Raw genomic sequence first — 23,817 nt, 5'->3', positions numbered from 1 at the left:
CACTCTGAGAACCGGGCAAGGAACCTTGACTTACTACTGACAGGGCCGCGCTCCCCCTGTTGATCATCCCACTTCAGGTGTTGGTGTAGGATAGATGGGTTCCTATGTAGACGAGATTATATAGACCAGGGTTTCTCAACCTTGGCACAACTTACATTTTGAGCCAGATAAGTCTGTACTATGAGGGGCAGTCTTACCCCCTGTGGCCTGCTTAGCAGCACCCCTGGTCTCTATGCATTGGACCTGCATAAGACTCCTGATCTGCCTAGGCTGTAACAATCAAAGATGTCTCCTGGGGTGGGGACAGAGGGTCACCCTGCTCCTTCTTGGAGAACCACCAAGTGGAGGGAGGTGGTAGCCCTCTGTGCTGGTTGCCCTCTGGCTTTCCTCCGTGGCGCCATGACTCACCACACCTGTGCCCAGGACGCTGTGCAGGTGAGCCTGCTGGCTTCTCTCGGTGCTTTCTGCTCTTCCTGGTGATTGCCCTCACCTTCCTTTTGATGGTTGGATGTTGCTTCTGGATCCTACTGTCCAGTTGCTCTCAGGAAGCCAGTTGTGTGATGGCTTCCCCGCCCCAGTCCTGGCTGCAGAGCGCAGACACACGGGCCCTCTCAGGGACGCTGGGCCCTCATCAGCACGCCCCTTACTGCTTCAGCCCAGGCCAAGCCCTCCCTGTGACGGCCCAGAGCGTGCCTGCATTGTAGCACGCCTTCCTCAGCCCTCTTCACTTCACGCCATAGCGCTTCTGGCAATTCTACCGCAGCCATTGCTACCTCGGCCTGTCCCAACCCTGGGGAGATCAAATGCCACTGCGGCAATTGTGGGTGTCATCTCTGTGAGAAATAGACAGTCCATTTCAGCCAACAGAATTTAGCCTCAAACGCAAAATTACTTGGGGAAGGCAGCAGGAAGGGAGAGCAGAGAGGAAGGTCACAAGCAGGTTAACCCCAGAGTGGGAACAATTCACATCCCCTTGATAAAAAGGAGGGGAGGGGGAGGGGCTGACCAGACCACTGCTCTGCACCAAAGGCTCTCAATCCAGGAGAGCAAGGGAGGGGGGTACACGACTTTAAATAATCTGAAGGTGCACAACTTTAAATAATCCAATAGGAGGCAGTAAAGCCCAAGTGATGTTTGGGAAGATGCACCCCACGGTACTCAGCCAGTGAGGAACTGGTGGCGAGGGCTGTGCTCTAGGGGATAAAACTGATTGCAACCACTCTGGGGTGTGCCCGCTCCCCGGACACCTGATCTTGCAATGCTGTCAGTAAAGTCTAGCTTTTTGCTGTACCCTGTGTCTCTCAGCATATTCTTTGGGTTGGGCAGGTGAGCAGTTGTCTCAAAATCCCCCAGGGTTTTCCAAGAGAGTCGAGCCTGTGTCCTGGGGGGGTTTCCCTGCTGATTGACATTCTCTTGTTCGACTTTATGTTCTCTCCTGCCAGTGCCTCCCCGCCTCCACCCAGTACCCTGACAATCCAGCCCCGTCCCATTCTCCTGGCTTCTGCCAGGAACTGTTGGCCGGGTCCTGCGGCTCTTTTGGGCACAGCCCTTGATGAGCTTCCCTCGTCAGGCTTAGCCAGTGCATGTAGTGATCTAACCTCATGATGGCCTGGTGGCCGGGAGGGGAGATGGGCAGCTCCTGGGCCGGCTATGGTCTTCCTAGATAGAAGCCTTCATTTCTCTCACACAGTGCAGCGGGAGCCTGGCCTGCAGCAGGAGGAGGAACCTGTCCTACAGGCCCCGGGGAGACAGGGAGCTCAAGGGCTTAGGGCATGTCCTCTCCATCAGACCCTGACGGTGCAGAACGCTCCCCTCTCTGAGTATCCAGCTCTCTCTGGGTTCTGCTGTGCCCACGGAGAAGCCGCTGGCCCTTCCTCAGCTTTGTCTGCCCGTGGCTCACAGCAAATGACCTTTGGCTCGGAGGCCCCAGACTTCATCCTTGGCCTTGAATTCTCCATAGTCGCCCCAGCCTTGCCTTATTTCTCTCCACAGCCTTCGTTTTCCCACGGTCCTCTACCTCCTCCTTCCCGCCACTTCTCCAGGAGTGGCCTCCTTTCCCTAGGTGTGCCACCCACTTCCCCAGGCGAACAGCGGAGCACTGCAGGCTGCCGCGCTCCACGGTGCCTCCAGGGGGACGGCCACCCAGCAGGGGCCCAGCTCCAGGTGTGCTTCTCCCTCTGCTCTGGGCATCTCGGGGCAGGTCAGAGCACCTGGAGGCAGATGGAGACGAGGCCGTGGGGTGAACCTGGAGATGGCCGTACTGGACCCACGTGGGAGTGAACGGGCAGGACAGCCGGAGGGTCTGGGCCCTGGTTCACACAGATGAATTAGTCTGCTGACCCGTGCAAGCTCTGGAGTCAGGGTGGGTGACTGTGGAGTGTCCCTGCACTGGGACCAGGGAACACTCTACCTTGGGGCCAGGCAGCTCCCTCAGGCTGGGAAGAGTCTCTCTATCAACAAGTTGGGAGCTGTGTCCATGAGCAACATTCTCAGTCATTGAGAGAATGAGCCCCTCAGTCCTGAGAGGACGGGTTTGGTGGTCTACCCTGTGTCCACTGTGGAACCGACCTTGTCTCTGGTCCAGATGCCTTGGTCAGCCTGGGTGTGTAAGAGAGCACGCCACACAGGCGTGCTCAACAGCAGCAATTTGTGGTCTCAAGATTCTGGAGGCTGCAAGTTCAAGATCCAGGTGTCACGTAGCTGATCCCGAGGCCTCTTCTCTCTTCTGGGCCTGTAGATGGCCTCTGTCCCCCCTGTCCTCACACCCCTCTTTGTGCATCTTGACGTCCAGAACTCCTCTTCTCATAAGTACACCAGTCATTTGGGCCGGGGCTCGCCCCGTGGCCTCATTTGACCTTGACTACCTCTCTAAAGGCCCTATCAACAAATACTGTGAGTTCGGGTCAGGACTTCAACACGTGAAATGTTGGGGAAACAATTTAGTCCACAACACCAGGGGAGAAGGCTGGCTCTGCAGAAAGGCTCATGGATTGGCAATTCTGGAAAGCACCGAGGAGAGTGGATTGGAGGACTTTGCCTGTTTGAAAGTGGGAAAGGAAAAATAATTAAGGAACTTCACAAAGCGCGGTTCGGAAAGCTGTCAGGGCTGCTGGAGTGGAAAGTCCTATCAGCAGGTACTCAGCGTGGCCTTCAGCACCAGCAGGCTTTGCCTACAAGTGCCCACAGGGCTTTTCCTCAAGGTCCAGGTAGTCCTATCAGTGGACCGGCCTGGACAGTTAATTGGGCTGAAAGGAACTGCATGTTATAAAATGACCTTTTCATCCAGAAACAGAGAGAAATTTAAAGCTTAAGCGCACAGCAGCTTCAGGTAAGATTGTAACTTTAAAATTAGGAGAGGAGACGAGGCTGAGGTCCACCCAGCCATGGGATGGATTTGTCTCCAAATCATTTCCTTCTCTTCTGTTGGCTGGTACCTTTGAAGAGAAAGAGTGACCTCGATGACTTCAAGGAACATAAGACGTCCACCTCTATTATATGAGGTGGCCAACAGCTCTGCAGGGGTGGGCAGGGAGTGGGGCAGCTGGTCTGTGAGCAGTGTCACAGTGTCATTTGCTAACACCCCGCCAGGCCAGAGCTCAACCTTTATGCTCATCTGGTTTTCCTTCAAAATATCAGTAAAAACCCATCATCTCAGTTTAAAACACGTTCATTTTGTTAGAATTTTTTTTTTTTGACATTTTAGAAAGCTGGATTCAAATTTGACAGCAGAGATTTTTGAAAGATGCTTTTCCTCATTTTCAAAAGAGAAAATTTTTGCATGTTGGGTTTGGAAAGTGAATCTCATGTCATAAAGCAGGAGAACTCTTTTTCCTACAGTGGTGTCATGGTGGTGATCCCTGGGATGTTGTTCCCTGGGTAGTTTTGGGTGACAGTTCTTTGCTGGCACCATGCCAGGTATGAGCAGTGAAAGAGTGACCAGGGTTGTAGGACTTTCAAGGGCTTAAAGTCCAGGAGGGGAGACAAGAGCTGAGAAAACCACTGCACCCATCAGTGCGCTGTTAAAATAGATGCTTCCGGGAGAAGCTTCTAGAGTCACATTGTGTCTCCACATCTGCAGGCAAAACCTGGACACCCCGTGGGTGGCAGAGGAAGGGGTGAAGTTCAAGGCAGCAGGAAAGATGAAGAATCAAAGACAGGGGTTCACAGCTCCACCATAGGGTCGGGGAGGCTGGGACTTGGGGTCCGTAGGTACCCAGAGGTTGCTTCCCTCGCTGTGGGTCAGTGAGGGCAGGAAGGAGAAGGCAGTCAGGAAGGTGGGCCACGTGGTCTCTGTTCTAGGGAAGATGACCACATCCTCTGTGCTGAGGCTTCTGGTTCACGGTGCAGACAGCACTGAGCACTTGCATGGTGGGCACCAGGGGCCACGAAGCAGGAAGACCTGAAGCACCAAAGCAGAGGAAGGAAGAAGGAGGTGGGTTCTTTTTCACCCCCGGTCCCCAAACTGTGTACAAACGATGCATTTGACACAGAAGTCTTAAGAGAGCCCTAGACCATCAGTGCACAGTGTCACTGTAAATCATCCCAGAGATTGCCTGGTCCAACTCTGCCCCTTGTGGCAGTGTGATGCCTGCAAGAAAAGGAAAGGAATCTGTCCCTATTATATATACCTTTTTTCATAAATTATAGGACCCCAGGTCTATATTTCAATTCAGTGAGGGTGAAGCATTCTGTAAGATCTAATGGATGAAGTCGTAGATCTGATTCTTCTGAAGTTCCTTCGGCATTTATTCCCCAGCTTAATATATTTGGAGCATATATTTTGCTGAGGTTGGCAGATGCAGAGTTTAATATTTCTGTATTACCAGTGGAGGAAATCAGACACCGGGCAAGGGAGAGACTGCGTCAAATTCAGGCATAAGACTCTGCCTGTGTGAGCATCTGGTCTAGGTTTCTGGTTCTCGATCCCATCTGCTGTAACACTCTTTGCATGATCTGATGGGCGTCAGATTATGGGGCATGTTGAAGTTGTTTAAATTAAACACACACACACACACACACACACACACACACACACACACAGAGTCCACCCTTTATATCTACCAGTTCCAAATTTGAAAATTCAATCAACTGAAGTTTGAAAAGATTCGGAAAAAATTCTGTCCATGCTGAACATGTACGGACTTTCCCTTCTTTCTTAAACAGTACAGTACGACAACTGTTCCCACAGCATTTACCTTATTAGGTGATGTAAGTCATCTTGAGGTGACTTAAAGTCTAGGGAAGGACATGCAGAGGTTATATAAGGGATGTGAGTATTCACAGATTTTAGTATCCACAGGGATCCTAGAACCCACCCCTCTGGGACACTGAAGGACCACAGCATGTAAAGTAAATAATAGCCAAGGGACTCTAAAAGAGGTGGGAGAAGGGGAGTGGGCAGGAGGCAGGAGGAGAAGGACGCCTGTGGAGCTCGGAGGAGCAAAGCAAGCTGTGTGTGTGTGTGCATGCGTGTGTGTATGTGCATGCGTGTGTGTATGTGCATGCGTGTGTGTGTGCATGCGTGTGTGTATGTGCATGCGTGTGTGTGTGCATGTGTGTGTGCATGTGTGTGTGCATGCGTGTGTGTATGTGCATGCTTGTGCATGCGTGCATGTCTCAGCATTGCTTCAATCTGTGCTTCTGAGACTCGACCTCTTATCAGAACCACATGGGAGGGTTAAAAGCCATTTGTTGTCCTTGTCCCTGGGGAGTCCTTCATTCCTTGGACTAAGGGCTGGGCTTGAGGGGCACCACAGCCCTTGAGAGTCCCCGGGGGAGCTGGTGGAGGTGTGCTGGGGGCCAGCCTGCAGGTGGAGCCTGCCCGGGAGCACTGTGGGGGGGCCATGGTACACTCAGTCTCGCAGGTAACCCCAGACCACCAACCTCCCGTGGCAGTGTAGCTCCACTGTGTGGCCACCCTTGATGTTTGCTGTGTGTTCTCGAGCACAGACTCGGCTCCCCATGCCCAGCAGGAGTGATGGACCTACTAAGGACACCGGGGAAGGTCACGTGGTCTCAGGGCTGCTTCCTCCTGGCCTCGCTCCGTGGCTTGCAGATTACATCTTCCTGCTGTGTACTCATTGGTCATCCTCTGTGTCCTGGCCTCCTCTTCTCAGAGCTCAGGCACAGACTCAGTGCCCACGAGCAACTCTGAGTTAGGAGGACTGACTCCCACGGGAGCCGCAGGAGAGACCCAGCTTCTGCTTTGAGCTCCCACGCTCCTGTCTGGGGAGAGGAGGCAGTTGACGGGTCAGCCTGGGGCACTGCTCTGCACAGGGAGGAGGGACATGGGGGAGGGTGTCAGGGACCCTTGACGTGGTCTTGCCCGTCTCCTTCCTGGGCGAGGAACTAGGATGCCCATGTTCATTGTGTCTCAAGGTGTTGTCTTGTGTCTGTTGAGGGTCCTACAGGTTCAGGAATGAGCCAAAGGGCTGAGCCTCTTCCTAGAGAGGCTGGACCAGGAGGAGGCAAGGAGACTTTTAATCACGTCCAGGGCCCATGCTGAGTCTCCTTCCCCGAGCTGAGGAGGTGTGACGATCACAGATAAATTCAGCTGCTCTTTTTTCTTGTCACAGCGTGACTAAAAACCTTGAGAATCCACATGCATGTCCAGGCCTGCTCCGACACCACCTGCTGTGTCCTTGTAGCGGGGCTGTGAGCAGGAGGACAGATGTGGGGCAGGGGACAGGGGAAGAAATGGCGAACTCCAAGGCCCAGGCTCATGGCATCAAGGGTAGGGAGGGTAAAAGCTCCTGGAAAAGCCAAGAGGGACGGGGACAGCAGGTACTCCCCTTCCTGGAAATGCAAACCTCCTTCATGCCGACATTGGAAAGCGTTCTCCCTGTGTGTGTACCTCGTGTCCCCAAGTAAGCCGCTGGTAGCACCCCTGGGGCCACCTGCGTCTCTCTGCCTTTCCTTCTCTCTGTGCAGAACTGGAGCAGCGAGCTCCCTGCCATTCTCCTCTGCTCCACTAGGTGGCTCTGGGTGCTCTCAGATGACTGCGGGCGCTCAGACAGGTGAAGGAATCTCATTGGCTCACGGGAGGCGTGATGCCACCGGGCAGCTCTTTTTAAGAGAAAAGCCAGGACCCGAAGCAGCGACCCCTGAGCAGTGCTCTCTGTGCCTAGCGGCGGGGACGGGCTGCTGTGTGGAAGCCAACATGAGTGAGGTGAGTGATTCTTCGGCTTCAGAGGGAACTTGGGAGCGAGGAGAAGGGGTCTTCCACATGCCGCGTCTCAGGAATCGTGAAGGGCTTAGGAGTGGTGCCTGAGAGGAAATCAGCCCTGCAATTATGTGCTTGAGGACCCATGCTCTGCATGTCTTGGTTTGAATGGCAGCATAGACACTGGATAACTTTGCAACTTTTAAAATCAGCCTTACCAAGAGGAAGGGATGAATTGTTTGCTTCCGATTTTATTGTGACTTTGGAAAATGCTTTGGCTTATACAGGGAGCGGATGGTTTTATTCTCATGGAGATTTGGCTTCTCCCAGCAAGCCCGTCTTGCCATGTTTGCCTGGGTGGACACCTTAGCATGCAGCTACCTGGGGGAGATCAAGCCTGGGATGGCGGGGAGCTGGGGTGAGGATTCGTGCTGGGGTGCATCTCATGCAGGCACACTGCCACTACAAAGTGCACCTGCAGTTAATCACAGCACCAGGGACAGGCACAGACAGTAGGGACCGTGGGAAGCCCAAGGGTGTAGATATGTAGCTCCAACACCGGGGGAGGCACTGGCGGAAGAGCAGCTAATTTCAAATGGAAAGTCGCTTCTGCATATGTGTACACGGAACGTTTTGTTGGGGCAAACTGATAGCTTGTGTATTTTTAAAAAGACTATAATCGCTTTCTCTCCCACAAGGCAGATTTGGGTTGTAAATACCATCCTCATTCAGTCTGATAACCCGGCCAAGTCCTCGTCGTTTCCTCTTGGATGGCACTTTAATGATTACTTTTAGAGAACTCTTATCATCTTTGTATTTTTTAAGAGATCTGTTGGACAGATGGGCGATCTTTTTTTGGAAGTTTAGAGTAAAATTAACAACTTCAGGAATAAAATGCCTCCCCCTGCTCTTATCTCTCTGCTGGGTGACTTAGGATATTGACATGGTGGGCAGGAGGTCAGAGCTCTGACAACTTAGGAACTGGGCTTGGGATGGGCCAAGAGCCTGAGGTAGGAAGGCAACGTGGGGTGGGAGATGGGCCGTCTCCGGCAGGCCACCTGGCAGGCTGCCAGGCAGATGTGGTGACAAGGGTGAAGCACTGGGCACTGTCCCCAGCATTCCTGCACCTGCCCCTTCTTTGAGCCTCCCAACTCTCCTCTGAAGTAGGTGCCATTATTATTCCCAGTGGACAGATGAGGAAACTGAGGCTCAGAGAAGTGAACTAGCTGGCTCAAGGTCACCAGTTATGGACCATCAGAGCCAGAGCTTGGACTGCAGTGCTGGGCAGTTGGCCATCAGGTGCATGCTGGTGTCTGAATGTGGGTGGACTCTCTGAAGAGCTGGGGCCGGAGGAGGGTGCGAGGCCAGGAAAAGGAGGGTGGGGCTCTGAATTAGGGCACTGCCTGCCTGCTTAGGGGAGGGGCTTTGCATTGGACCCTCGGGGATCTGAGGAATGTGTGCTGTTGGTGGTCAGCTCACCTTGCTCACCAGATGAAGGGATGGCAGTGCAGATGGGTTTTCCTTTATACAAAACCTAGTGGGTAGAAGGGGCCAGAAGCCACGTAGCCCTGGGGCTCCTCTCTTGGGTCAGGTCAGCTAACCTGGAACATGAGCTCAGTTGCCCATCTCCTGCTGAGGCTCCTTCCCTATGTGGTCCTCATGAGTTCTGCAGGGTGCTGGGCTGGGCAGGGCCACGTACCATAAGTCTCCAGGGAAGAGCATGCATCCCAGAGCTCACCCCACGATTGGGATCGTAACCTGGTTTCTGTTGAATGTGTAATTAGGGCGCTCTGCAGGTCCCGCCCCGCCTCCAGCGCATCACGAGATGGAGCGCTCTGCCTTGCTCCTTGAGTGTGGGCAAAGCCCCCAGCATGCAGTCCCTGCTGCCCTGCCCATCACCCGGCCACTCCTCCCCGTTCTCACCCTGTCACCTTCCACCTTGCAGCCCCACCTCTGACCTCCGCTCCTGGCTGCCCTCCAGGCTCCTGGGCATGCACGCATTCCTTGGACAGCAGGAATTTGTCCTTTGACTAAAACTTAAATCTGCTTAAAACATTTAATAAAGTGGAACAGACGTTGCTTTCTGAGGACTGGGTCCCCCCTTCCAAAAGTTCTTAGTTGGATGAATTAAAAGTGACTTTTTTCGTTTTAATAACTCTCAGGCAAGGATGGATTCCAGATGATCATTTATTTGCTCCTGTGACTAAGAGTCAGAGGGCCGGGCAGGGGTTTGTCAGTTTTGTCCGACCTCAGGCTTTTGGAGGGTCTGGTGGGCAGATAGTTCCCGCTTGGCTCCTGGAGCTGGGCTGGCTGTGCAACTCCCAGCGCACTAGCTGTTCCTGGGGCTGCGCAGGGAGCCGGGCTGGGCTCAGAGCACCTGAAAGGGGCAGAAGGGTCTCCAGTCTGGAGGACAAAGGCAGAACAGCAAACTGAGCCTGGCGCTGGCTTTAAACTGGGCAGCGTTACGACACAGTATCATCTTCATCCCCTGGGACGACATTTTTTGGGGGACTGACATGTGATTGAAAAGAGCAGCTCAAGTATTGCAAGGAAATAAAGTCCAAATTTAGGGCAACGTGAGAGTGTGGAGGTGGTTTGTGGGGGCGTCTGATTTACATTTCGGTATTAAAGTGTGTCAGATGTGCCTGGAGCAATCTATGAGATGACTCGGGAGGGAGATAATTTAGCAGGGATCAAAATGCAGGCTGGAGTCTATTCGCTGGATCAGAAGCCCAGCTTACAAAGCGCGGCAGCATCTCGTCTTTGGTCTCACTACACACAAGAGAAAGCCTCCCTTTGTTTTCATCCACCTTAAGAAAAAAAAGTCCCAGTTTGTCACTTAGGTATCTGTTTTAAGTTGCTTTTCCAAAAAAACTTATTTAGTGGGGCCAGGAGTGAGATCTTGATGGGGCCAGGCGCACGTCTGGAGAGGGATGTGAACCTTGGCACACCCGTTGCCCTGCGGGGCGGCGGTGGGGAGACTGTGCCCATTACATAACACATCAGCTGGCGGCTGTTAGTGAGACTGGAGACCCCTGGGGAAAAGCCTCCTTCTAGGCCTGAGCTTCCCATCCTGAGGGCTCTCTCCCGGCTTTGGCCAACGTGGGATGGCGTGGCTCAGGGTTGTGACTCAGGGTGGTTTTCCATCTAGACCTTGGCCACAATGAAAGGATGATGCCTGCCAAAGGCACCGTGCAGACAACACTAGCAACCTTTGTGGGCGAATCTTTAGACACGTCTGTCGTGAGCCTGAAACACAATCATCGCTGCTGTGTGCTCCGATTATACAGCCATCTCGAAGGAAACTCGGGAGCAGGGGAGGGTCTTGTTCTGGAGGGACATTTTTCAGGGGAGGCTACCCCCACTTAAATCTTGGGATGGGGGCTTAGAAAAGACAGGAAGTTCTTTTTGTTTTTGATCAAAAGTAGACATTGGTTTTAAAATACCATGCAACATTGTTTTAGGGAGCAGGTGCTGAGCTATCAGGGTAACCCGGCGAGGGGACAGATAATTAATAAAACAGTGCTAAGGTCAGAATTATTATTGTCGTTTGGTGTTTCTTATGATGTCACAGGGAACTGAAAGGAATGCTAATGGATGGATGGTTAGGTTTGTAAGGACCTATGTGTTTGAGAGTCCTAAAGTGCTGATTCTGAGGGTAACCACATAGATTTTGCAAGTGGGCCCAAAGACCCAACGATAGACGGCCGATGGCACTTCACATCCCGATGTGATTTTAACCTCATTTAGGGGTGTAACCTGTGTAACTGCAGCGGAGATACAGGAGGGTCCAGTAGGATCCATTTGATTTTGCTGGTCCACACAATGAGGGCCTCTGCTCTAACTGGGGATATTAAGACGCTGACTGCAGCTTAGATTCAAAGCTTGACTTTTCCTAGCAGGGAAGAGGCCAAAACTAAGCATAAAAATGTGTTTTCTGGGCTGGTGACTTTAATGGAGAACCATAAAATTTATTTCCCCATCCCGCACTTCATTAACTAATGCCGCAGGATTAAAGAATCTCATTGTTTTTCTTTTGAATTCTAAGAATGACAGAGCACAAGATGTATTATTACTTTTCCCCAGAAAGAAAAATTGAATCAATGACTCACAGTTTTATTTTATTAAAGGTTTATTGGAGTGGAGGGATCAAGACGAAAGGGTTCTGTAGTGGCAACTCCCTTGAATCCGAGACGGACACACTGTCAGCATTACTGATTAACATCCTGTTTCTTCTCTGTGTTTCATTAGAGGTGTTATCATAGGTGGGAGACGTTCACGATTTGTTGATGCTCCCTCTGTTCCCAGCCAGCTGGGTACACGGAACTATTTGAGCACACATTGAAGCCTCCAGCTTGGGGTTTTTCATTAATTTCAAATGGCTTTCTGGAAAGGGCTCACACTAGGGGAGGAGAAGGATTTCAGGTGCTGCAGAGACACAGGTTTATATTATATTTGAGTGAGACTTTTGTACAACACAGCTTTTAAGAGCATGCTGTGGAAGTCTTACCAGTTGCACGTCATTGATCAGAAGGTTCCTCCCCAGGCTGTGAACTTCCTGGTGGGGACAGTTCTACGTTGTCCACAGGCCTAGACCCTGGATCGCCTCCTGGTTTAGGTCTAGTTCCTGAATGAACTGATGAATTTCCAAGAAAGGATTTGTCAGTTACTGTCACAGATGGGCCAGGCACCCTCTTCTCTAAACCCTGAGACTAGTGGTTGAGGTACGATCCGAGGGACCCAGGGCATCTTTTGATCTTTCTCTTGGGTGGAAGCCTGGGTTTGCTGTGCAAATCCTTTTGAGTGGGAAATAGGTACACGAGCATATTTGCAAAACAAATGCTTTCATGGCCGAAAATGAGAAAAAAATGGGAAGTGCCTCAGCAGAAAGAACTCCTGACATTTGGGGAAATATCAGAAAAAATACTAGGGGGGATGCTAAAAGTCTAATGTCTGTATTTCATGTCACCTTCTCCGAGACCATTTCACTTCAGGTACGTCTGTTGGATTTCTAACAAGAGAGATCATACTGAGACGCAGAACTCTGGACACCTATAAAATCAGAACATCTATAGAATCATTGAAACAGAAATGCAGTTTGACCGTAATTAAAGGAGAATAAGAAAGAGTCTAAGCAGATGTTTAGTAAGAGAGCTCCCAGCATCAAATCACAGTCAGCCAGGAGTAGATTCTGGCACATTATTGGAGGTAAAATAGATTCCACATCCAGAAAGCAAGTAGCACATGTAAATATTTTAACTAGCAATTAAATATATTATCAATAATTTTAATATTGTTAATAGTGATTAAAATGATTACTTCCCTTAAATTATCTGTGAATGTTAGTTTATGTTTGGACTAGGACTATACGGCGGTTCATACACAAAAGGGGATCGATTGAGATTGGTTCTCTGGGGATCTGAGGATCGCATGGTGACCTGCGTCCTATGCAGCATAATAGGATCTCTGCTTCTCTGTATCCCAGCCATGAACCAAGGCACAAACAATGAATAAACATTTTCCATTTGACCGGGAACGGGTGCCTTTGAGTGCAGATGTGAGGAAGTTCTGCAGGTCTTATTTTGTGCCACAAACAAAATGCCCATCAATGTCTCAAACCTATAAATTCACCGTACATTTCTGACTTCCTCACATGGACAATTCAGCCTAACTTACACGTTCCAGGCATCACGGTGCTTGTGAATTGTTTGTGCCTTGCAAATAGCTCTAGATTTATGCTTCAGAATCTCACTGAATTACTTCTCATTCCATTTCTGAAAGGGAAACGCTTGGCTGTATTTATGACATTGTCCGGGAAAAAAATCAATCACCCAATAAATGCCATTAGTTTATATTTTGCTCTTAACCTGCCACCTTCTAAATAAAAGTGAGACAAATTAGAATCATAAAGCAGGGATGTGATCACCCAGAAATTGCAGGCTCCCCCGCAGAACATCCAAAGGAAAGGAAGTAAAGTGAGAGCCATCAGGCCACTCAAGGAGGCCACCTGCCCACTGCCAGGGAGGGGACCAGAGAGCAGGGGAGGCCTTCTCTCAGCGAGGCTTCTGCCCTCACTTTGCAGACAAAGTTGGACTTTGAGAGATTAAAATGGCCACAGTTGCACACGCTTCTCTCCTCCACCCAGTGGCCTGAATCTCAGTGCTGATTACGGCTACTTGGTGATGCTGAATTCCAAACCTGAAGTGGGGTTGTGAAAAAAGACATGGTCGTCTGTCATCTGTCCCACAGCACCACACCTTTTTTGGCTTGGCAGACATTCTAACAAAGTGACTGGTCATTTTAATTTTTACAACCCTGAGAGGAGGACTCCAGAGTCATACTCATGGATGTTGTCTCAATCAAAGAAGAGGAAAAATATAACAAGGGAATATGTTGTCTCTTTCCTAAGATTTTTTAAAAAACTCATACCTAAATCCATCCATCACATACCTAAATTCCAATACTTACAAAACAAATTAAGGAATTATTCATGCTTTAGAATTTAAGTTTCTTATGTGTATGATTTCCTTATTAAGTTGTACTGTTTTGTTAGGGATTTAGAAAACTATCACTTTTTTTTTTTTTTCCTTCTTGAGCCTAGCAAAAGGCTACGTGTACCTAGGGTTTTCTGTTTCTAATTGTACTTTGCTCCACACTTCTTCTGATGTGAAAGAAATTCCTGATTGCATGGACAGGTGAAAGTCTGAGCTGGGGAATGGCCCTATTGGAGCATGGGGGGCGGGGCTAGTGAGGGGTGAAAGCCCATGACAGACACCAGCATCAGCACTAAACTGTCACATCAGGACAGGGACAGGGCTAAGCCTTCCTTCAAAGAATCATGTCTTCGAGGTTTCAGGAAGTTCTGGGTGGAAAGAACAGGGAGCACAACTCCATGATGCTGCCGCATTTCCTCCTCGGAGCAAGGAAAGGGGTTTGAGCAGACAGCGGCCTCTTGCCCAGTGAGACGGGGTCCTCTCCCTGTCCTTCTCTGGTTCTCCGTAGTTAGCTGTCACTGTCCTAATGATAAGCCTCCCATCCAGCCTGTAGTTGGGTGGCCCTGCCTCCTCAGCCCACCTACAGATCTGGGACAGGGCAGGGCCGTGGCTTCAATGCTCTGGAATGCGGTCCCCAAAGTGTTTGTTAATAAACCCCGTGGGGGGAAAATCTCGAGTGTGTGTGCACAGTAGATTTTTAGATGTATTCTCAAATTACACACATGTGCTGCGGTGCTACTGAATTAAGGTGCAGTTCTAAAATACACTAAAAACACAATTTAAAAAGAACCCGGGATTGATGAGACGAGCTGTGCTTTCAGCTCTTGTGTGGATCACGATGGTTCACGAGCCCAAGCTTCAAGAGACAGTGCCCGCCTCCAAGAGTGAGTGGTTTGCGGGACAGAGTGGAGAGCCGTAGCTCAGGTTCTCTCTTGGTAGCCGCACTTCTCTCTGGGCCTGCTGCTGGCTGTGGTTTCCAGGCTTGCGAAGGGCTGGGGACGTTGCTGTGACGCTGGAGGTCAGCTGGGCTCTCTCGGCGCCGCTGTGTGCTGGCGGAATCCACATCATTTTCCATCTGTGATTTAGGCAGGATTTTTAAAATTGTGGTAAAAAAAACCTTGAAACTTGCCTTCTTAACCATTCCTAAGCGTGCGGTCCAGCAGTGTCCAGTGTGCTGACACTGTCGGGAAACCTGTGTCCAGAACCTGCCCAGGCTGCGGAACCGAAACCCTGCACCCGAGGAACACGGGCCCCCCTTGCTCTTCCCAGCCCTGTAGACCCCGCTCCACTTCCAGGCCCGGCTCCTGGGGCCCCTCGCGAGGCCGTCTGTAGGAGGAGCTATGCCACATGTGTCTTTGGCTTCCCTTACGTGGCTTGGCCTCTTCAGGGTCGCCGTGCAGTGGCAGGTGACCGTGGAGTAGGAATATAGAAGCCCTTGTCCCCTGTGGGAAGGCAGGCTCCGTTAACGGCGGGTCATGGAATCTGGGCATCCTCCTAATGGAGCCCAAGGGACTGCCACGCAGCGCACAGTGACATTCCAGGAGCATATCATCATGAGGGCGGCGGGGACAGTCCCCAGCTATGGGTTCTCCCTCTTCCCGGCCCATGAAGTCCATGTCCACCTGGATACTAGACCTTCGTGGAATCTGATTCCTCACTGATGGTGGATCACAAACAAATGTAAACAGACATTCTCACTCTTTACTCCATGAGGCTGCGACCCTGAAGCACCCTACACCCTGCAGGTGCTGTCCACTGTGGTTTGTGCTGGTCTGGGGCCTCCTGGAGTTGTGTTGTGCACAACCTGTGCAGCCGAACATGGTGTCCTCCCTGTCCTTGCTGGGCTGGAGTCAGCCTGCTCAAGGACCAACAACCTAGAGAAAAGCGGTGGTTTGTATAGCCCCACTTCGATGTCAGAGACTTGAAGGGGGCTTTCTCACTTCATTCAAAGCGATCCTTTTATTTATTTACTCGAGACAAGCTTTGCGAGGTTGCCCCGGCTGGCGTTAAATTCCTGCGCTCAAGTGATCTTGCCTCAGCCTCCCAACAAGCTGGGACCACAGGCGTGTGCCGCTGTGCCTGGCTTCAAAGTGTTCATTTAAAAATTGGGACAAGTGACCCAAAATTAGTCTTGCCAAGAAACCACAGAGCTCTTTAGGAAAAGCGGGTCCCCGTTTTGCTTGTGCGTTTCCCATCCTACTGAAGCTCCAATTTCCTGTCATGTTCTGGATACAACCCAATTTCTCTTGCACCTGTCCCAATTCCATCAAGACTTGGACAAGAAACACATTAAAAATAGACTGGCCCTGGGTGTTTTCCTTGTCTTGAGTGAAGAGAGAGCAGAGACGTCTGGACACAGCCATTCTTTCCCTCCCGGCGTCCCTGCCCTGTTTTCAGGATTCCGGTTTCCACCCTGACCTCCTCCCCTCCTCTGTCCTCCCACACAGATGAAGGTGACAGATGCCCGTGTCCCTGCTGCATGGCCTGTCCCGATTCTCTTCTGTTCGCCTGGCAGCATGTGCTTGACTTTTGAGCCTTGTGCTTGCCCTCCACTGCTCTGATTGAATCAGAGAGCGAGTTCTGAAGGCCCCAGTACAGAACCCCGAGGACACATCGGCCTGGAGACCGTCAGTCCTTGCTGTGGTCAGTGCTGTTGCCTGCATCATCAGTAACCACATACGTCGGGCGCATTTCTTTCTGTCTGCTACGATCATGAAATTTTAAGAGACGGTGTCTTCTGTACATTCCCATGTCCCTAGCACACAGCACGAGACACACATTGATGTCTTAGGATCCGTTATGTGTTGGACATGCCGGATGGAAGAGTTTATGGGCTAGTGGGAGAGACAAGGTCACAGAAAACGAGCTCTAGTGCACACGGCACAGGTCTGGTCTGTGGATAAACCAAGTGCCAGGGAAGCGCTGGATACCTGGTCATGGTGCAGGCTGGGAAGGGAGGCAAGACAGTGACCAGCAGACACTTCCCAAAGCAGCCATGCTCACAGAGCTAGGGAGTCCACACACTCCCTGAAGATCAGTGCCACCAGCACTATCGGGTAATAATTAATTTATTTATGTGTTTATTTATTTAGGTACCAGGGTTGAACCACTGAGCCACATCCCTAGCACTTTAATTTTCTTTCTTTCTTTTTTTTTTTTTTTGAGATAGGGTCTCATTAAGTTGCTTAGGGCCTCAGTAAGTTGCTAAGGCTGGCTTTGAACTTGCAGACCTCCTGCCTCAGCTTCCTGAGCCACTGGGATGCTGTCAGGTGATCTTAAGAGTCGTGCATTTTAGCACCATCTGAGAATTTAGCAATCTCTTAGGTCAATGGATGCCTGCACATCAAGGCTGATGCTATAGTTAAGTTTCAACTGCTCAGTGTTAAAAGCGGCTTGGAACATACTGGACATTTTTTTCCCCATTCTTATTAATGAATATGGAGCTCTATTGACTTTTCATATCTCCCTTTAAAAGTGTGAAGTGAAAAAAATCTCTTCAGTACATTGGAAATAGGTCTCATGAGGACAGCCACTTACTTTTTTTTTTTTTTTGGAGTTATACACATGACTTTATTTTAAAATCTGCATGTTCTAATTGTGAGAAATGTGTAGGCGAGTTTGAAGGTCAGTGATTGGCCTTCCGGGGTCATCTATCCATGGCGGGATATCACGGTGCTGTTTAGACCTCAGGGTCCCTGGAGGCTTCTTGCTATTGTTATTCTTTTTTTCTCTTTTAGTCCGTTCCAGGAATGGACTCATCCTGTATTTATAGCTCCCTTCTCACATCTGCTGAAGCCCTGTCAAAATACCTAGATAATACAGTTCCATGTCTCCAATATTATTTCTGGCAATGTTCTCTACCCCAGAAATGTGGGCTATTTAACTCTTCTTGAAGAAAATTTCTTAAAATAGACATAGCGATTTGTCAAGCACCTCCACCAAGTACCTCCTCCAAGTTCATATCTATCTTTTCATCTGGATTTAATCTTCCCATCTTTCAGCCACTCGTCTCACTGGGGGGCCGTATTTTATGAATGTCCACGTCATGGGTTTTCTGCTGAGTTCTTGCCGAAAGCCAGATTGGCTGAAATTCATGTGAGAGTTCCCCCAGGGTTGAATTTTGAATGAGGATTTTAAATTTTCAAATGACAAAAATACAAATGCAGCCTAATGTGACTCCACTGCTAGGAGCAGTGGCCTTGGGGGACCTCTGTTCTTGCTCCGGGGGCTCCGGGCTCTGGTGGTGTTGCCCCAGGGAAGGGACATGGGGTTGAGCCTCCAGGACCTCCAGATCTGTCAGAAACGCGCTGTGTGAGAGCAAGACCCGTCCTCACCCCGTCCTCTTGGGCACCTGTGCCACAGACCTCTCTTGAGGGGACAATGCTCAGAGGTGGGACATCTAAGAAAGCTCATGTCCTGGTCAGGCAGGACCAGGACAATACGTGGGGCCCGGTGAGAACAGAAGTAGGGGCCCCTGGATAAACATTATTAAGAATTTCAGGACAGTGGAAACAGATCAGAAGGCCCGGCTTGGGGCCCTTCTGAATGTGGCCAATGTGACTGCCTCAGTCACACCCCCATGAGGTCACCCCTGGGTAAAGGCAGGTGGCCTGATGGCTTTTGAACGAAAAAAGAAAAGAAAGAAAAAAAGAAAAAAAAAAAAAAAAAAGAAACAGAGAGTGGACCGAGCACGACTCTCTCACTCTCGGAGCGAGGAGCCTCATATATGCAGAGAGTATCCTCCCTGTCCAGCGGGGACTTTGGCATGGCCTGCGTCTGGCCCTGGGAGGAGAGGGCTGAGGGTCTTCCCCAAGTCTGTGGCACCTCCAGGCTGGCATGGAGGAAGCCCGCTTGCAGCGAGCTTGAAAAAGAAGTCGTCTTGGCTGAGGGTGGGCTTGGTTGACCCTAAGAACCGGCGACGAAGTAATAAAATCAGTTAAAATGCACTTAGAACGTGTGTGTTTATGTACGTTTAAAAGCATCTAAATGCTAAATTCCAACCTCAATGTGAAAATTTCCCCGAATTCTGATTCCTAAGATCCTTCCCGGGTATTGGTTGCTGATTCATGTGAAAGGTCACAATGACCAGTTTTGTCCCACGACTTTTTCTGTCCTCACATCTGGCTTCACCTCCTCTCCTTGAGCGCCCCGTGTGCAGGGGACACAGAACACAGATGCTCAGGCTTGTTCAACTGAAGAAGCGAGCTTACTCCGTGGGCTTGGGAACAGTCGGCCTCAGCAACACAGGGTCAGTGGGTGCAGATGTGCAGCGATCTGGTGGTGGAGTGACCCTGTCCTTGGAAGACAGCCTTGACCTCAATCAGAAGTAGCTTTGTTTTGCAGCAAATTAAATTGTTCTGGATTTCAGAGGGATGCAAAATGAAATACGGAGCAAATGTCCATGATGAAGGGCAGAGCTGTCGTTAGAGTGGGCAGGTGGTGGGGCCGTGTGCATGCTCTCACACAGAGTGGGAGAGTTTCACCTCCCCAGGGAGCAGCTGGTCAGTGGCTCCGTAGCTTTTGGCCAGTCTCTGGATCCATCTCATTGCATTTCTTGAGCCAGAACAGTTGATTTAGGACCAAACATTCCCCTTACTTCCCAAAGAATACAGCCAGGCTTCTAGCATATTCTGAAACCACTTTCATTTTAGTTGAGTGGAAAAAAAAAATCTGTTTCTTTATCACCAAAAAAGCAAATCTCCAGCTTCGGAAGCTCGGAACAGTCCTCCTGGAAACTGTTGTCTGTGGTGCCAAGTCAGCATCTGCATTTCATCACAAGAAGTCACTGCCGAAGCCAGGGCTTCAGCTTTTATAGCAAGAGTGTCCATAGAGTCGTGGAACTCACGGACGGAAAACCAGAAAACCCACAGAGTGAGTGACCGAGGGAGAGCTTTTTTTTTTTTTTTTTTTGTACCAGGGACTGAACTCAGGGTCACTGGGCCACTGAGCCACATCCCAGCCCTATTTTGTGTTTTATTTAGAGACAGGGTCTCACTGAGTTGCTCAGCACTTCACATTTGCTGAGGCTGGCTTTGAACTCCCGATCCTCCTGCCTCAGCCTCCCGAGCCCCTGGGATCACTGGCATGTGCCACCGCGCCTGGCTGGGAGGCCTGTTTTCATGGTCCCTGTAAACCGTTCTCGCAGGTGCAAGGAGTGGGCAGGCGGACCTTGCGATGGAACAGAGTCAGGACAGTGAGCTCTGCTTCATCCGGTGCCAGGACCACCCTGTGGGATGTGTTCCTCCATTCTTTTACGTAAAATGGCCCAAAGGGTTTCACAAGCAGACTTTCGTGGATGTCATGAATGTCCACACGGGTCCTTTAAAATAAGGAAGGGCAAGAAATGAGATTCCCTCCTCTGCAACCAGATGGACTGGGATGGTTGCACAGTTGGTGGCAGAAGGTGTCCTCAAAGACAGGGCCTCCGTCTTCCAAGCCAACGTTTCCCCCTCTGAACAGGCGAGAATAATGGCGGGTGCCCTCAATTCCAAGTCAGCCTGCCCGGGCTCAAATTCCACCCCTCTGACTTGGTGTCCTTGCTCTGACACCTTGTGCCTGGTAGTAAGCGGAGGGCTGTTCCTCTAGAATGGAAAGTCACTGTTGTCATGGTGCTTGAGAAAATGTAGCTGCTCGCATTTCAAGACTGAGCCTGGAGCCTTGGGGAGAGGGAATGAAAGGGTCTATTTACTTGGCAGCCGTACTTGGGGCTCCTCTTGGACAGCCCCAGGTGTGCTGTGGGCTCTTTCTTTCTTGCACCACTTTTTTCACTTAATGAACAAGCTGAATGCAGCGCCTATGGCTCCTGGCTCAACTGTGGTGGAGCTGGTGGGGCCAAGCCCAGATCAGGCAGCACCCAGGATGGGTGCTGAGGGCCTGCAGGGTGAGACTCTCCCAGCCCTCTCCCAGCCCCCAGGGCTTCTTCCTTCCGTTGTCTGAGGTCTTTCTTTGCCTTCTCTTGACTGGACTCAGCAGAGGCTTTTCAAGCTGTATTGGCAAGGGGAGCAAGCTGAATGCGGGCGCTGCAGGTCATTGAAAAGAGGCCTCTGTCACCATGGCCAGTTCCTGTCCCAGGGCGACCACCTGTGGGTTTCTAGCCACACATTAGCTTCTCTGGCCCGTGAAACACAAGAGTGCTTGGGAAACCACATCTTTCCAGGAAGGGCAGCTGCGCTTGGTGCTTATATCGATTCCCTTAGATCAGAGTTTTCGTTACTTCCAGAAAAGTGGCTCTGCCTGTAGGTTCTCCCCTGCTCGTCTCTAAGGTGAATCTGGCCTTAAATGGTGAGGTGCAGCTGTGTCTCGTCTCTGCTTCCCTGGTCTTTGGTGGGCAGCACTCCATCCTCTCCCTCCTGACGCTGGCTGACTAGCCACCATTTCTAGGAACAGGGAGAAGGAACAAACCTCTCCTGCCCTCTCTGCTCCACCCAGTCTGGCGCCTTCTGTGGCTCCTGTGAAACGTGCTAGTGATTTCTGGGTCCCTGTGCCTCTGTTGAAGGCTCGCCGTGCCCTTCCTCAAGCAGCAGCCGGGCCGCGTTGGCAGGCCCCTGGCTTCCCACCAGCTGCCATTACTCTGAGGATGGTCTGAGGAAAGGACACACATGATGGAGGAGGTGGAGGTGAGGGAGAAGCTGCAGAAGGTGAGCACGGACATCCACGTTCCTGCAGCCTCCGGACCTCACGAAACCTCGGGGCTCCCAATGGCCCAGGGCAGGTCGCAGCAGCTGCTGCCGCATGTTGAATCCTGTGTCCTTTGCCCAGCTGCAGGATGTGGAGAGTCGCAGATCGGGCCGGGCATGCTCCAGTTGTGCCAGGGCCACTGAGCTCTCCCAGCTTGCCCACGTTCCTCCTGGACCCTCCCTGCAAGGGACTTGAACCCAAACCACAAAATGCATCTGTGCCAGAGTCAGAGGCCCGGAAGCTTCCACAGGAATTAGTAACTTCACGCCTAGCAGGGAGGGCTGCGTCCTTCATGAGGAAAAGGTCACAGATATCAGTCCTTGCTCTTTGGATTCTCATAATAGCCATGTGAGGTATGTTTAATTTGAATTAATTCACCATGAACAAGAAATTGGCAGATACAGCATCTGAGGCTCCAAGTAGTGCAGCCCTTATTTGGGGTCATTCCGCCATATGTGGCCAAGCCGGATGTGCTCTCTTTGCTTAGCCATAGAGCAGGTGGAGCACAGTGGAAGAGAAACCAGCCATCTCTCCCCCGTCCCCCAGGCTCTCCCCCAGCTCTCCCTCTCCCCTCTCCCCTCTCCCCCTCTCCCTCTCTCCTCACCCCTCTCTCCTCTCCCCTCTCTCCCTCTCTCTTTCCTCTCTCTCCTCCTCCCCTCCCCTCTCTCCCCTCCCCCTCTCTCCCCTCTCTCCTCTCTCTCTCTCCTCTCTCCCTCTCTCCTCTCCCCTCTCTCCTCTCCCTCTCTCCTCTCCCTCTCTCCTCTCTCCCTCCCTCTCTCTTCCTCTCTCCTCTCTCCCTCTCTCCTCTCTCCCTCTCTCCTCTCTCCTCTCTCCTCTCTCTCTCTCCTCTCTCTCTCTCTCCCTCTCTCCTTCTCTCCCTCTCTTCCTCTCTCCCTCTCTCCTCTCTCCTCTCCCTCTCTCCCTCTTTCTCTCCCTCCCCTCTCCCCTCTCTCCTCCCCCCTCTCCTTCTCCCTCTCTCCCCTCTCTCCCTCTCCCCCTCTCCCCTCTCTCCTCTCTCCCCTCCTCTCCCTCTCTCCTCTCCCCTCTCTCCTCCTCTCCTCCCCCCTCTCCTTCTCCCCTCTCTCCCCTCTCTCCCTCTCCCCTCTCTCCCCTCTCTCCTCTCTCCCTCTCCCCTCTCCCTCTCTCCCTCTCCCCTCTTTCCTCTCTCCTCTCTCCCTCTCCCCTCTCTCCCTCTCCCTCTCTCCTCTTTCCCTCTCTCCTCTCTCCCTCTCCCCTCTCCCCTCTCTCCCCTCTCTCCTCTCTCCCTCTCCCCTCTCTCCCTCTCTCCCTCTCCCCTCTCTCCCTCTCTCCTCTCTCCCTCTCCCCTCTCTCCCTCTCTCTCCCTCTCCCTCTCTTTCCCTCTCTCCCTCTCTCTCTCCTCTCTCTCCCTCTCCCCTCTCTCTCCATCTCCCCTCTCTCTCCCTCTCCCTCTCTCTCCCTCTCCCCTCTCCCCTCTCTCTCCCTCTCCCCTCTCTCCCTCTCCCTCTCTCCCTCTCCCCTCTCTCCCTCTCTCCCTCTCTCCCTCTCCCCTCTCCCCCTCTCTCCCTCTCTCCTCTCTCTCCTCTCTCTCCCTCTCCTCTCCTCTCTCCCTCTCTCCCTCTCTCCCTCTCTCCCTCCCCCTCTCTCCCCTCTCTCCCTCTCTCCCTCTCCCCTCTCTCCCTCTCTCCTCCCCCCTCTCCTTCTCCCCTCTCTCCCTCTCTCCCTCTCCCCTCTCTCCCTCTCTCCTCTCTCCCTCTCCCCTCTCTCCCTCTCTCCCTCTCCCCTCTTTCCCTCTCTCCTCTCTCCCTCTCCCCTCTCTCCCTCTCCCCCTCTCTCCTCTTTCCTCTCTCCTCTCTCCCTCTCCCCTCTCCCCTCTCTCCCCTCTCTCCTCTCTCCCTCTCCCCTCTCTCCCTCTCTCCCTCTCCCTCTCTCCCTCTCTCCTCCCCCCTCTCCTTCTCCCCTCTCTCCCCTCTCTCCCTCTCCCCTCTCCCCCTCTCTCCTCTCTCCCTCTCCCCTCTCTCCCTCTCTCCCTCTCCCCTCTTTCCCTCTCTCCCCTCTCTCTCTCCTCTCTCTCCCTCTCCCTCTCTCTCCATCTCCCCTCTCTCTCCCTCTCCCCTCTCTCTACCTCTCCCCTCTCCCTCCATCTCCCCTCTCTCTCCCTCTCCCCCCTCTCTCTCCCTCTCCCCTCTCCCCTCTCTCTCCCTCTCCCCTCTCTCCCTCTCCCCTCTCTCCCTCTCTCCCTCTCTCCTCTCTCCCTCTCTCCTCTCTCTCTCCTCTCTCCCTCTCCCCTCTTCCCTCTCTCCTCTCTCTCTCTCTCTCTCCCTCTCCTCTCTCCCTCTCTCCCTCTCCCTCTCTCCCTCTCTCCTCCCCCCTCTCTCCCCTCTCTCCCTCTCTCCCTCTCCTCTCTCTCCCTCTCTCCTCTCCTCTCTCCCTCTCCCCTCTCTCCCCTCTCTCCTAACCCCTCTCTCCCTCTCTCCTCTCTCCCTATCCCCTCTCTCCCTCTCC

General features: G+C 51.9%; 1 protein-coding gene across 1 annotated transcript in view; it reads left to right on the top strand.

Annotated features, from left to right (window-relative positions):
- The first annotated feature begins 7,086 nt into the window (after positions 1-7,086).
- Positions 7,087-23,817, top strand: part of Pcp4 (Purkinje cell protein 4) — a 54,177-nt gene continuing 37,446 nt past the window's right edge. The window contains exon 1 of the mRNA XM_027929372.2: positions 7,087-7,168. Within this exon, the coding sequence (XP_027785173.1) occupies positions 7,160-7,168 (9 nt within the window). The 5' untranslated portion in view covers positions 7,087-7,159. The remainder of the gene's footprint in view (positions 7,169-23,817) is intronic.

Source organism: Marmota flaviventris (genome assembly GCF_047511675.1).
Source record: "Marmota flaviventris isolate mMarFla1 chromosome 8 unlocalized genomic scaffold, mMarFla1.hap1 SUPER_8_unloc_2, whole genome shotgun sequence".
NCBI lineage: Eukaryota > Metazoa > Chordata > Mammalia > Rodentia > Sciuridae > Marmota > Marmota flaviventris.
Note: the sequence above shows the minus strand (reverse complement) of the source record. Positions and strands in the feature narration are given on the sequence as shown.